This window comes from Rousettus aegyptiacus, unplaced genomic scaffold, assembly GCF_014176215.1.
Source record: "Rousettus aegyptiacus isolate mRouAeg1 unplaced genomic scaffold, mRouAeg1.p scaffold_m13_p_1, whole genome shotgun sequence".
Lineage (NCBI taxonomy): Eukaryota > Metazoa > Chordata > Mammalia > Chiroptera > Pteropodidae > Rousettus > Rousettus aegyptiacus.
This window is the reverse complement of record NW_023416284.1, coordinates 41,312,841-41,327,826: the sequence shown is the minus strand read 5'-3', so window position 1 is coordinate 41,327,826 and position 14,986 is coordinate 41,312,841. Positions and strand designations below refer to the sequence as shown.

General features: G+C 36.8%; 1 protein-coding gene across 8 annotated transcripts in view; it reads right to left on the bottom strand.

The window, feature by feature from the left end:
• NFIA (nuclear factor I A) overlaps positions 1-14,986 on the bottom strand; it is a 352,559-nt gene that overhangs the window by 45,432 nt on the left and 292,141 nt on the right. For 7 of the 8 annotated variants that reach the window (XM_036228703.1, XM_036228766.1, XM_016140371.2 and 4 more), the window contains 2 exons: positions 10,492-10,670; positions 8,047-8,212 (listed from right to left, as the gene is read on the bottom strand). In XM_036228703.1, the coding sequence (XP_036084596.1) occupies positions 8,047-8,212; positions 10,492-10,670 (345 nt within the window). The remainder of the gene's footprint in view (positions 1-8,046; positions 8,213-10,491; positions 10,671-14,986) is intronic. The other variant, XM_016140368.2, reaches the window with a different exon arrangement.

Below are 14,986 nucleotides of genomic sequence, written 5' to 3'. Positions count from 1 at the left end.
TTTATGGCGTATCAGGATTTTCAGAGGAAAGATGTACGATCTTACATCTTGAAACACAGTATGTTTCCTGATAGCGTAGAAAGCACTAGGCTTTGGAGTCCAACAGACCTGAGTTTGAATCTTGGTTAGGTCTTAAGTTTATTCTTTTTTAGCAGGGGGATAAAAATGTCAATTCTTCAGATTTATAATAACAATCAAATGCAACTAAGGTAATGCATATGAAAATAGCTATTGAAAGGCCTGACTTTCAATAACCATTTTTCTTTTTCCTGTGCAAATTTAAACATTAAAAATTTAAACATTCAACATTAAAAAAACACTAAAAATTAAAAAAGTAGAAATACTCTGCAAAAAAAGCATTTATGAAAAATTATTATTTAAGATATAGTACATGTGTATCTGTATTCAATGGGTTCCAAAAGCAGAACTTCTGAGCAAATGGCTACTGAGAATGAACATGCTAGTCTTTACTAAAGTCTATGCTATCTGTGAGGGAAAAAGTATATTTATTATACTTCATCAGAAAGAACACCCATTTTTGCTATCACACCCTAAGTTCAGATTAGTATAGTTAAAAGCTAGATGTATAAAAAAATTGCCAAGGATTTTATGGGATTTTTATAAACTCCCCCCCACTACCCCCCGCTGCCATGTGTGAGTTTTGGTCACTGTACTGATTGAGGTATAAAGAAGATCACTGGACAAATATTTTTTAAAATAAAGAAATCATTATATTTGCAATAAAAAGGGGTTTTAAAATTCAATAATATCTCTCATTCTCATTGGATAAGGTACCAAAGAGGTATCCCTCAACAAACCAGTTTCTGTCCTTCAACACACAATGAAGTGTGTATAAACATCCCCTACTATAGAGTATGTATTCTATAGTGTGTATTCTATACACACTTCTTAGTGGTCTCTTTTACTGACTTAGTATAACTCAAAGATCGCTCCATGAATTAATGTAGACCTGTCTCTTTATTTTTTAAAAGGTTTCTAAATGTATATCATATTAATGAATTGTTAGGTATTACCACTCTTTTATTATAACACATATGAATGCTTGAGGTATGTCTTTGCTTACATGTTCAATTATATGCACAGCTTACATTTAAATTTGTATATATGGAAAGCTAAATTGTCCTCTGAAGAGGCTGAACCAATCTACAGTCTAACAATTCAAACTCTGGAGAGCCCTGGAGAATAAAGGAAATCTGCCTTTATCAATAGCTCCTATTTTTCACCCTTTTCCTGTTATTGTTTGATCTCCCTCCAATTTTTCTGTTCACTTCCTTTCCCTGATAATGAGTTACTCTCAGCAACAGAAACTAATTCATACCAGAGGATAAATGACCACTAACATCTTCCTCCCTATTTCTTCCATAGAGTTTTCACTGCTAACATATGGAAGCTTTGAGCTAAAGCAAAGAAACTGATAGGATGCTATGGCCAAGTGTATGAGCTACAGGTTTTAAAGATGGTTGGGTGTGAATCATGATGCTGCTATACCTAGCTCAGTGACCTTGAGAAAGTTATCTCTCTCTGCCTTGTCTTTCTCAATTAGTGTATTTATATTTTAAAGTATTTACTTCATAGGATTATTGTGGGGATTAAAACAAGATAATACATATAAAAACATTTTTAAAGTCCCGGACATATTAGTAAAAGCTCAAAACTTTACTGTTGTTTTTATAAATTTCAGACATAAAAGGCAGCTGTAGCTCCCAGAAATAGTGTCAGGTTGCTCTGTAATTGGTTTAGTTATAGTACGAGGTAGTAGAAAGAGCATGGGAAGGTCTATATTGGAGTCCCTACCAAGCTACAAGGAAGTACAATCCTGGGAAAGTAAACTTCACTTTCTAATCTCAGCTCCCTTGTCTATAAAATCCTGATCTCACAGGAGTTCTAGGAAGCCAGAATGAGAGAATGCATATATGTAAAGAGCTTTGCTAACCAGAAAGCATTGATCATATATATTAATTATTACACTAGAAAATTTCCACCTTGGTCATAGATTATTGTTTTATTCTTGATTATAACCTATCAGGTTCATATTTGTTCATATAAAAATATGTACAAGATTCATCAGCTATAAAAATCAATTAAAATGGAAACTTGTTATGACATGTTTCTATTTAATAAAATTCTAGTTTTAAAAAATCAAAAGTTCATAGCTAAGAAGGCATGGACAAAAATGTTTATGATTCTTTTATGCATTTTCAAATTGAGTTTTTGTGTTCCTAATTAATTTTAAAAAGAAATTCTAGGCTATGACACCAATCTTCAATTTTTTTTTCTGGAAAAGTCCTTTTTTATGATGTAATGTTGGTGCCAACCTATTACGTAGAAATTGGACCTTACAATATAATTAAGAAAAAGAACAGTACATTATGAATGATCATAGCACAAAAAGAGCCAAACTTAATGAGAGGTTTCTCCTATTCTTGAGTTATTGTCTTCAGGGCTCTTAAGAATATCCATTCATTGTATGACATGTTTGAAAAGGAGTCCCTTCCCAATTAATGAGACGATACATGTGGAAAAACTCAGTAAACTGTAAAGAGCTGCAACAGGCAGGATGTTATTATAATTAGTTTCAGCAGCAAGATACCTAATAGGAATCTCAAACATGGTCAAACCAAATTCCGATCCCAACCCCTCACCCAGAACTGCTCTTCCTGAAGTTTTCTCATCTCACTTCATGGTAATTCCATCCTTCCAGTTGCTCAGGTCAAAAACCTAGGAGTCATTACTGATTTCTCTAGTCCTCCTGCCCCCTCCCCCCAAGCCACATGTAATGTGTCAGTAAATCCTATAAGTTTTATCTTTCAAATATTTCTCACCACCCCTACTGCCCTCACATTGGTGCAGATCATGAGCAACTCTTGCCTGGATTCTTGCAACACGATGCCACCTCCTCCTCCCGTGTAAGATTTCTCCTTGTACTCACTGGTCCCTAACTTACTCATTTACTTATCATTATTGTTTGTCCTCTCCCTCATGAATATAAGCTCCCAAGGGAAGGGGATTGTCTGTTTTGTTCACTTCTGCATCCCTTGTGCCTAGGATAGTGGCTGGCATGTAAAAGACACTATTTATATTTACTGATTAAAACAACAACAAGGACCTCTTACCTGGTCTCCCTGCTTTAATTCTTGCTCCCTGCAATTTATTTTCAATAAAGCCTTCAAGGTATTTCTGTTAAAACAAGGTAGTATCTCTCCTCTGCTCCCCATCCCTCTCAAAGCGGATGCCAAAGTCCTTACAATGACCTGTAAGAACCTACACCATTTCCCCTCCCAAACTCATCCACTTTACCTCTCTGACCTCACCTCCTCCTCCTTTCACTAGCCCATTGTTTCATGCTTCACCAGCCCCTGCGCTGTTCCTCAAACATGCCAGGCTGTACTGGCTGTTCCTTCTACCTGGATCACCTCCTCGCTTACCCTCTCATTTCTGTCAAGTTTTTGTTCAAATTTCCCCTTCTCAGACAGTTTTTTTCTGACCACCCTACTTATAGCTGTATCCCATCCCCACTACTCCAGACCATTCTGCTTTATTTTCCTATGTAGCACATACATATCATCTTACATCATTTCTACTTATTATACTTACTATTTTGTTTATAGTCTTTCTTCCCTCTCTAAAATAAAAGCTCCATGAGATCAGGAATTTTTATCTTTCATTTCCTACTGAATTTTAGTACCTAGAACACTGCTTAGCACATAGTTGATGGCCAGTTAACTATTTATTGAATAAATGAAAGAAGTGATATTCTTTCATTGGCTATATCTAAACACACAAAGATAGTTAATCAGCGAGAACAGAACACATCCATTGTGAATTACTCAGATTATCCCTTCTATTTGTCATGGTATCCTAAAGAGATCTGGCATAGTACCTCAACTTTTCTCCAAACAAATCAACAATATAAATGCTCTCCTTGAGAGACAGCAGAACTGTTAACTCCACTTTTACTCCTGTTTTTTTTTTTCAGGGCAACGATAAGGATTTTTTTCCCCATTAAAATGTATTTATTTCACAGGCAAAATTTTCCCCAAATATGCCTTACCCCTGTCTTTCTGGCCACAGCTGGGAAGTTGAGTATTGGTGCCAGAGGCAACTGATTAGTTTAAAAATACATACCCTGCTTAAGGCTGGCATCCATTTGTATTTCATTATAAGAGGACATTAAAGTGGTGCCTTGGACTTTTAACTGTCTACAGTGCAGTATATCTGTCACCCTAGTTCGCCCTGACAGTCTGTCTAGGAGAGCGGGTAAGGCAGTTAGTGTCATGCCCATTAACAGATAAGGAAGCCAAGGCCCAGAAAAGCTGGTAATACAGTAGATCCTCCGCATGATTTCTTACTTTTATTTTTAAACTCTTTTTACATGAAAATGAATTTTGAACATACTGGTGGGATGTTAAACATGTGTACTTAATACCCTGTCATGATGTTTTTTCTTGCTAAAATTGAGCTCTAATAAACTGATAAACAGGATCCAACCATCCTGTGGTTTTAATTTCTAAGAAAGCACATAATTTATGAAACGGTATTTTTGCCCTAATTTTTTATCCAGTGATAATCCAACCCACAAGTTGAAGCCAAGTTCCACTCCTCTTTCAGACTTAAAATATCATAATGCTATCCCTACTAAATGGCTTAGTAGCCACCTCCTCCCAAAGAAATCTTTACCTGAAGCCCTGCGTCTGGACCAAACTCCCTCCCAAGACCTCTTGTAGCACCCATGCATGCCCTCATCCCAGTATTTCCATGTGAACGACCCATTTAACATCTGTCTCCTTCAATAAATCCCACATTTCTTTAGAGCAGCATTAACCAACTCTGTATCCCGAGCAGTTAACACAGTCCTTGGCACATGACAAGTGTTCAATAAATAGAGGCTGAATACATAGATGAAGGAAGGTAGACATCGAAGATGATTGTTAAGAGAGGAGGTAGGGGCTACTCCACTTCTGTTATTTATTGCCTTCCATACACTCATGGCCCCTCTCCATTCCCTCACTTAGTGTAGAGATCAGGGGTAGAAACTGGATGTGACTCATCCCATCTCTTCCTTAGCTCTTTCTCTTAGGGAGACACACAGCCATCTGGACCTCCATGACATCAGAGGAAGGCAGACCTCATGTAGGGAGGCCTGTGGTGGTCCAGCACTGCCTGTGACTAGGTAGATCTGCCTGTGTAATTTGGGGTTTCAGCATTAGGATGCACATTTGCCCAGAATCATAAACTAAGTTCTCTAATAGCAGGGGTTATAGTCTGGACTTCCATCTGATTTTTTCATGCATTTTACTTATCAATTGGTTCAGAAATTGGGGCATAGAAGAGGATACTTTGTGGGGGTCCTTAAAAATCTTCTCAATGTGGTCCAGTGGGCTTTGAGATTATTAATTTGAGAGGCTTCTCCTATGCTATAAATGACAGATTTCCCAGACTATCACTGTCTTTTTAATAAAGGAGAAGATGGTAAGGCGATATGTTGTTGTGAAACAGCATATTGCTATAAACTCAGCAAACCTTAGAAATGCCCAAAAACTAAGGGCTAAAATTTATGATGATAAAAAAAACCTTCTATGCCATTAGCAGACACTTTATTTTGTCTATGTTTCTAGAACCCTATGATTCAAAAAGTAAGTATCAAATTACCTATATCAAACTTTTTGGCCTCTCTCTCTTGATATTCTCCTTTTCCCCCAAAACCTTTAAATGCTGCTCTAATAAATATGTAACCATATGAGTTGGATCTGCCAAGACCTCCTCCACACTTCTTCTCATAATGTTGAAAGAATGTTTGAGGCTGGGCACGAGAGGATGAGAGGTATCTTTCTACACAAGGTAGTTGAATCCATGGAGTGGAGCCCGGAAGTATGGGCCCAAAGGCATTGACCTGATGTAGGTGTTGGGGAGCTTCCTCATGTCCTACAGACATATTTCATCATTACTCAAGCCTGCAGCCTTTCACTAGGTAAAAGTTTTGGTGGATAATAAAATATTCCAATTTATTTCGTGGTGGTGCTTATCGTAGTTGATTTCATACAACTCTGCCAGGTAGGTATTATTACCCACATTTTATAGATGAAGAAACTGTGGTTCCAGGAGAAACTAATAATTTGAAAGGTGAGGATGTGAGTCCCTATCATTTGGACTTCAATAGCTAGCTGCATACGGTATTTCCACTCTTCCGCAGTATTTCAGAAAAGCCCCATCCCCATTACTAGAAAACATGCAATGAATGCATAAAATGTTGAATTGATAGTGGAGGTGGTGACATGTTTACCTAGATAGGGTAGACTATTACTACCCTATTACTTGCCCTGTACAGATAGGGAGTAGACGAACAGAAAAGTGGTACACAGAGGAATGTACAGGGGACAATAAGCATATTTTTCTGACGTGTTTGAAGATAAGCAGGACAATAAGCAGGACACATCTATGAGCCTCTGCTTCTCAGAAGCTTCTTTTCTAAGCTGCGCTTCCAAGATCTGCAGACCAAGCCTAGTTTACTTCTTATGTCATTGGACACTCAGGGCTTTCTCCTTTGTTGGAAAGAGTCGAACCATTTCTTACCAAAAGAAGTTAATCTCTCCAAAATTGTCCTTGGACCCTCAATCTTTTTGCTCTAAAACCAGAATCCATGCACAATGCCACTCACTTCTGCATGTGTTATCAAAATGAATAAATACTAGATAACCCAAAGCTCATCCTCAGATACATGTCCATGAAGGACTCTAGACATTTTGGATCTAGCATCCCCAGAAATAAATCCATCAAACACAGTGTCAACAGAGGCTCGTTTTTCCTCTCTGTCCCTTTTCTTCCAATGCCACTATGTCCCCAACATTGAAAGTAAGGAAACTTCACTATACTCATCTAAGTGGTTGTCCAATCCCAGAGCTTCTGTCTACAAAAGAGCCCTCCTTGAGCTTCTCTCCACTCAACTTTTCTAACTGCTGCTCAAGGTCTTAATCTTAACATTTCTTTCCTGGTCTACTCTAATCTTGACCTCAATAAATTTCTTGCATCTAGCCTCACCTCTTTTGAAGACCTCCTCTCATTAGGGTCACTGTGACAGTACATATCCTTTCCTATACTCTGATCCCTCTGTAAAGATTTAGGAAGGTGCTCATCCGCCCTTTGTAAAGATTAAGTAGTCCATCCATCACCTGGAAACTCTGCCTCCAGGCATCACTCTTTTTGTCCTTGTTCCAGGTACTAATAAAAGCTAACTTTGTGTGTTTGGGCTATTTCTAGCCCCTTGTCATCTCTAAAATATCAGAAAATATCTAAAGAACTGCTCTCCCTCTAATTCATGAAGTAATGATTCTTATCATCCAAAAAGGTTTTAAAAACCTGTGTTGTCTGATCACACGTTCTCAGGCTAATCAGAGAAGAGCCAAGTATTCTCTTTTCTTTCCATCCAATTCTATCTTTTATCTCTTCTTGCTACCAAGCCTAGCCATGCAACTTCCATGGCTACTAACTCATCAGATCACTTCACCAGACTCTTGGTGAATGCTCAGTGTACAGACTTTTGAATTGTTACTTTGACGTATTTTTTTTTTCTATTTGATGTAGAAGGTGTATAACCTTTATGCTCATGAAGTACATTTCTCTTGGACTGTAAATTACTGGAAGGTGGGGCTCTAGAGAAGTATGAAGAACGTTTTGCTAACACAAATTCATACATGTAGATGATATTTGATGATCATGAGGGCAGCATTCAAAGCTACTCAGATAATAGGCAAAATGTAATAGTTCATGAACTTGATTTCAATCCTGGGCATGTAGTTGTACCATTTTTCCCACCCGAACACCCCATTGTTTCCACATCTGGTATAGTTGGTAGAACCCTAGGGTGATGTTCCCTTTGATCTGGTATTGTCTTGGCAAAGTCATGTTACAGTCATTGCTGGGGATCTGTGCCTACTGCTAAAGCCTATGCAGTGAGGTACCAAGCTTGGGTGTGCATTCAAGTGCGTAGAGCTTTATCAGTGACCGGCGCCTTGTCTTAGCCATACTTACTTGGTGAGGTGGGGGAGGCTGCCCCTCCTTCTGTTGAAGTGGTTGGAGGCTTTGTGTCTGGCACTGGCAGAGGCACAGGCCTGGCCATCGGTGGTGGTGGTGGCGGTGGCAGCATTGGGGTGGGAAGGAATGGGTTGTGCACTTTGCCTTGGCTACTCCCATTGGGCTGCATGGGTGGGAACAAAACAAAACACACACAAGAAAAAGAAGAAACAGACATGAGCCATTAGCTGCTTCTGAAAACAAAAGATTCCTTAGGCACCTTTTATGTAAATTACTAAGTATTCTAGCTGCTTGAATCCTTCCATAAGAGCACATAGATGGAGAATTGTTGGGTTGTTCTTAAAGCAAAAGTACAGCCTCAGGCACACATGCTTGATGCATCCCAAACTTATCTTTTGAATTATGCTGACCTTCTTTGCATCTGGCTCTGCAAAATGACCTGTCAACTTTTGATTGGAATGTTTCGATTCTGTATTAACTACTACCTTTGTCATCATTCTCATGATTATTAAATATTTATTTAATATATGTGTTTTATGGATTGCAGAACTATTCCATCATGTCTATTTATATAGATATAATAAAGTTTCCTAAATATGCCTTTGAGATTAAAAATATTTTATTTCCATGCCTCAAAGTTGATATTATATAACATTTAATAAATATGTTGTGAACATAAAAAATTTCTTACACATATTGTATAACATCAGGCACAGAAACTTTAGAATTCAGCTGTCAAAATTCTGCTAAGAAAAAAATATCACTTCTAATTTTGATTTAAATTATATAAGCATATGCCATAAGAGTCATACTTATTTGGCTGCCTGATGTTAGTACAACCAAATAACAGCTCTTAACAAAAGAAAGTATCCCTCTGAAGAAAGCAATAAAATCCATTTTATTTTCAAAAATTTCAGAATGGTCCCATGAAGAGATCTGCCTTCAACTCTATAAAATTTTGATCAAAATACAAAACTGGGCATCTGACAGTAATATAGGATGATGTCAAGACCATTAAAAAAAAAAAGAATTAGAAATCTAAAAGTCAGATGCTTGATGCTGGTGGTCATTCAGCTTTTTCCTGGTTTCCCAAGTGGCTTTTCTGACTCCAGACTTCAGATGACACTGGTCAACCAACAATAACAACTCGTATTTAGACTATAGTCCTGAATCAAAATTTAGTTGAAGTTGATGCTGTTGTCCCAGGCTTTTAAATTTCAGCTTAATAATTCTGCAAAAGCAGTCTCACTTCCTTATCAACATTCACTTATATATTTAGTATTGTTCCTCAAAGACTATCTCATCTGACAATCAGAATGCTGTGCTTTCTTGCCAACAAACTTGCCTGTGTGTTATTTCTGAGTGGGCTAAAAGTCCATAAGTGAATTCTTTAGAATAAGCCAAGCAAATGAATACACAAGCAAAAAGAAAAAGGCACCATATTGATTTGTTGTCTAGACAGAAATGTATCTGCTAACACATCACCAGACATTAGTCAAAGCTGCCTGTTCTGTCTCAGATATGCAGAATCAGGTATTTCTGCAAGGGAAGAAAATCAGTGATAGGGCAATGTGATATATATATATATAATATTTTAAATTAGGCAATAATAATTATAGCTCATCTGTGGCTCATGTGCAGTTATTAGGAGAAAAAGGAAAATCACATTTGGCTTTATGCTGGTCATTATTTACTATTCGTTATTATTATTATTTGTCTTGGGATACAGCTATGCATTGTAAACATTTAGTTCTATATTTGACAAAAATTTGTGATTTTTAAAAATCACTTTTACATTTGAAATATTATTTCAAATTGTGATTGTTTGGTTTATTTGAGAAAAAAATGAAAACATTCGTTTGAAACTACTGAATACTGTTTAGCTTTACACAAAGATAAGTGGGAAAGATAACTACTTGCAGAAATAACAAACCATAATAAACTGTACTTCTAGCATCTTGAGTTCAAGTACTGGTCAACTTGATCTAAAGTGTTAGAAGACTGTATTCTAAAAAAAAATATCAACTTAGTTGATCTGAAACATCTGTGCTCCTTCATCCTCTTACCTCTCCCTACCACCCCCAATCATTATTTAAAATTATTTGTTTTTTCTATTTTGTTAACTGTGTGAGCCCTAGGGTTAGTATGCATGAGGTGGAATTATTAGCTCACAGACCTTAGAAGGTTATATAGTTCACCCTTGAGATGATTTATATTCATAAGCTTGACAGTTGCAAACATAACACAAACACTGTTTTAAAACCCTGGCCAATCTCTCTTAGAGTAAGTTAACTTTCCCACAATCTAGAATAAATATGACATTTGCCTGCAATCAGTCAGCACAACATTAGAGCACAATGTCACATGGTCATAAGGTCTCCCCTTGTTATTTTTACATTCGGTTAATATTTCTAAAGAAATTGAAAAAAGAGGTTTCCTTACATTGAGGAACCCCACCTGTCCAGCCTGCTGACCAGCATCAGGGCAGACAAGTTGGACAAACTCTTTCAGCGTCTCCTGAGGGTGATAGCGGATGGCTGGGTGTGAGAAGTAAGGCCCAGGCTGCTGGATAATGGGTGATGTTGGAAAATGAAGAGTTGATGGTGTTGCGTGTGGACTTGCTGTAGGAAAGAAAACAACAGAGTTATGAAAGAAAAACGAGCTTTGCCACAGCTTTTAAACCTTATTCAACTTCCTTTTTCAAAAATTCTTCTCCTGACCCAATTTATAATATCAATCACGTGACTGAATTTAATACTGGATAGGTCTGATAGATTTTCTTCTTTAAGGCTCTAAGACAAACATGGAGGTTAGATTAGGGTAGAGTTTCAAGCTGTCTTTCTATTTTCAGTGGACATGAGTTATAAAGGCATTAATAATCCTTGGTGAAGCTGAAGATTATTCATTACCTTAAGAGCCTTTTTAATGAAGCAAGCAATAAAAAATGTATTTGGTAGATTAGACCTGATTTAACTGACATTACATATGACAAATTCTAGTTTGCACATATGGATCCCCTTTCATGCTGAGCTATCCGTAGACAATAATTCATTGTTAAAAGTCTTATGCCCCTTTCAAGGAAATTTCTAGGGACTAATTCAGGATGAAATTTTTTGAAGTATGTAGTAAATGATCACTTAATGAACCTGTGCAATTTCAATGCCTCACTTTACATGGAAGGTTTATGTTGCCTTTTTTTCTTCTTCTTTTTTTTTTTTTTTTTTTTGCCATTTTAAAGCCAAACTCAGAAACACGTAAATGTTAGAGCAGGGGAACCCACAGGTTGAGTAGGCAGTGACCCCTGCTAAACTGCTGGCCTTCCACTCATAAAAACGGATAAAAGACTCAGACAACTATTACTCCTTTATATTTGAACTCTGCTAAATTTCATTGGTACAAGAAGCAGCTTACATTAAATTTAAAAGCTTATGTGAGGTGCTGCATAATTTTTCTGAGAGAACTTCTGCCCTTGAGCTGGAAGGCTGATTGATAAAACCTGCTACAGGATAAGAGCAGCACACGGGAAGGGCTGAAGATACTCAAACCAAGTAACGCCAAGATGGCTCTCATGAGGGCCAGAGAAACAGCTCCCAAGTACAAGCAGATGAGAGTATTTATCTTTCCTTACTGTTTGCAGTTTAAATCTTTAAACTCAAGGAGCCCCTGCAAAGAAAAAACAAAGGAATACCCAAATTTTTGGAGAATAAGACTTTCCTAATACCAAGAGTGACTCATAAAACTGAAGAGGAACTTAAGCAAGACAGGCCACACTTTCTACCACAGTCTCATTGGCATGGCTGAGGGCTATAAGAAAGGATCCATCCCTATTGAACCCTGGGTGCAGGTTCTTTGTTCCATACTAGGATATATTTAGAACTGTGGCCTTTTTTGACCAATAATTTGAATGGCTAGGACTTTGAGGTTCTGAACAATATCTGTACTTTTTAAAGTGTGAAAATGGGGGTTTGGAGCAGACGCAACAGTCCAGTCCATGTCTTGCAGATGATCTGATGGGATCCTTTCATTCATGCAAACTTTAACCTATCCAATAAATATTCATAGCCTCCTACTTTGTGCTTGGGATACAACACTGAGCCAAACACAGACAAAGTTTTGTCTTCCATCATACAATTGAGGGCATCTTGAACATAACCTATTCAAACCAGAATTCTTGTCACTTTCTACTCCTCATACTTGTTCTTCTCTCAGTCTTCTCTGTTTTTGTAAATAGTTCTGTTCATTTAAAAGTTCAATGTCATATCCCCAGAATAGTATCTGGTACTCAGTAAATATTTGTTGAAGGTACAATGAAGGATTGAATTAATGAGTAGTTCAGAAATTAATAAAATCACCATACAAATAAATACAGACTTCAACCTTTTTGTTCAAACTTTGTTGTTATTTGTTTTTCACCTGCCAAAAAGCCAGGGAGTTTGTAGAAAAACAGGTCAAACTTAGGACTTCATACAATGAATGATAAATCTTGGGATCCATTTTTGTCTCCAAGTTAAAATACAAAAGGTGAAAAGTTAATTGGCTCCTGGTCATCTCTTACTCTGCAAATCGTGCTATTAGCTTTAAAAAAATGAAAGGAATTTTTTCCATCTGATATGGTATGTTCTTCTTTGCTGGTAGCAAGAAACTTTGACCTAGTGCCCTTCATTTGACTGAATAGTTATTAGAGATGGAATGTGGCATTTTCCAAATGAAGCTGGGAACATACAGAGCATAACAAAATGATATACTCAACTTTTGCAGCGTGCCAACCACAAAGGTGGCAATTCTGTTGTTAAGAGCCCCTGTGAAGAAGACCTTAATGATAAAGTGGCAATGCTTCAGGTGCTCAATAAAGTGATGAATGACTGTTAAGATTATGAAACTGTGGTGACCAACAGAGAATGCTGCCCAAGGGAAAAAATTCACTTGAGCAACAGGCAGATCAAAGTTAAACTTAATAGAGAAAACAATTCAATAGGATCTTGGAATCCCTCCCTTAATTGTTAATAAACATTCTTGCCTTCTTTTTGTTGTTTTGTTGTTAAACATGTATAAGAAAATCATTAACAACTTAAATTTAGACCTTAGTTTCTTCATTACATTTTACTAAAAATAATTTATTCACCTTTTCCTTGTGGTGTAGGGTTTATTTTAACACAAACCTAAGAATACATGGTACTAATGGAGTTCATCCTACAATGACTAATTTATAAGGATCAATTAATTCTTAATTAATACCAGGAAATCATTTAGATTCAAATTAGACAATTGCCGAGTCTGCATTTCATAGGGTCATCCTTCACAACCCCTGCTTTCTCATGCCTTGCTTGGACTTTCTGGTTCAGTCATTAGTTCACTGTAGAACTGGATATAAATCATTCGAGATCCTGAGCTTCAATTTCTTCAAACAGAAAATAGTTGTGTTACAGACATTGCAAAGTGCTGTTAAACATTATGAATGAAATACATGCTATTTTTCTGGATACCCTGCTAGTTGTAGTCATTGCTCTAAAGCTCAGACTTAAGGTTTCAGCAATGTCAAAATTTGGTTTTTCTTCTTTTGTATTTCTTGTTTTCTCTCTTTTATCTGAAATTAAATGTATTTAGGGTACCTATGTTTTCATCTAAGTAGTTTCAAATCATTTTAGAAAATGTCAAGGGTTAAATGAATCAAGCAATCAATCATTCGACCAATAAAACTCATTAAATGTATTCTGATACTGTCAGATCAGGCCATGTAAAAGAGAAACTACCATTGTGAATCTGGCATGGTGCTAATGTAATGCACAAAGAATGGTATGACTCCAAATTTTTGATGGAGAAAAACACCTCTTATGGATGTGTATGTGAGTAGTTGACTCAATAAAAATTATAGCACATTATGTAAATGCATATTTAGATCTTTTAAAATGTGCATTATTTACTCGAGAGTCAATAAAGGCTTTTCTCAAGTGGTTACAGTTTATTGCAGTGCATCCATCTGTATCCATGTTGATGTTAATACAATTTTGTGTATTAAAAGGCGCTACAAAATTAGCTGCTTCTGGGGTCTAATACTCTTAGGACCCTAGGCCAGGAGCAGCAGAGTGTCAGAAACACTCCCCTCTAGATAGATCTCACTACTGGTCTAAACTTTAACCACAGGCCAGACTTGTTTCAAACAACTGCTTGGGCTTTTCACAAAGAAAATACAAACAAGATGGGAAGGAAGGAAATCTGATTGGATTTCTTGGCTGGAATGGCACTGCCTATGAATTCTGAACCAAGTCACCACAATTAAAGAAACAGAACTAGAATTTCCCAAAGGATGTAGGGCTCAGTTATTTATTACAAAATGATCATATTACTGGATACTTAACAAAAAGAAAGTAGGTCAGGCAGGTTAGTTTATTTGTTTGCATGCGCATACACACACACACTACCAATTATTTAGAATACTCTCGGTTTTAGTTTGTAAGAAAAAAATTTAAAATTTAATATAATTAAATATACATATTAACATAATATATATTTACGAAAAAATGCTTCCTCTTTTAAAGTAGAACTGGTTAGGGCTGGGGGAGGAAAGGTAAAGGTTATTACTATATTATTGTGTATGTTGAGAGACTTATATGATGCAACAAGTGATTCTTAGTCTGAGAGTTCACTATGTGGAGGTTATATGTGCCTTTAGACACATATTCTAGCTCAAAGAAGATGGTGCCAGGGAGGAGTGGCCTGATAGGTTGGGAACCCTGTATTTCATTCTAAGTTTTAGGAAAGAAAAAGAGATAAAAGAAAGTAATCCTCCTTACCATTTTCAGCGATTTTACCCAAACTCAATCTCCAAGAATTCTAATAGCCTTCTTACATTTTTCCTCAAACCAAAATTTCATGGGTTGAAATATGTCGTATTTAACCCTGACGTTGTCTTAATCACTTTATTCCTTGTCCGTGAACT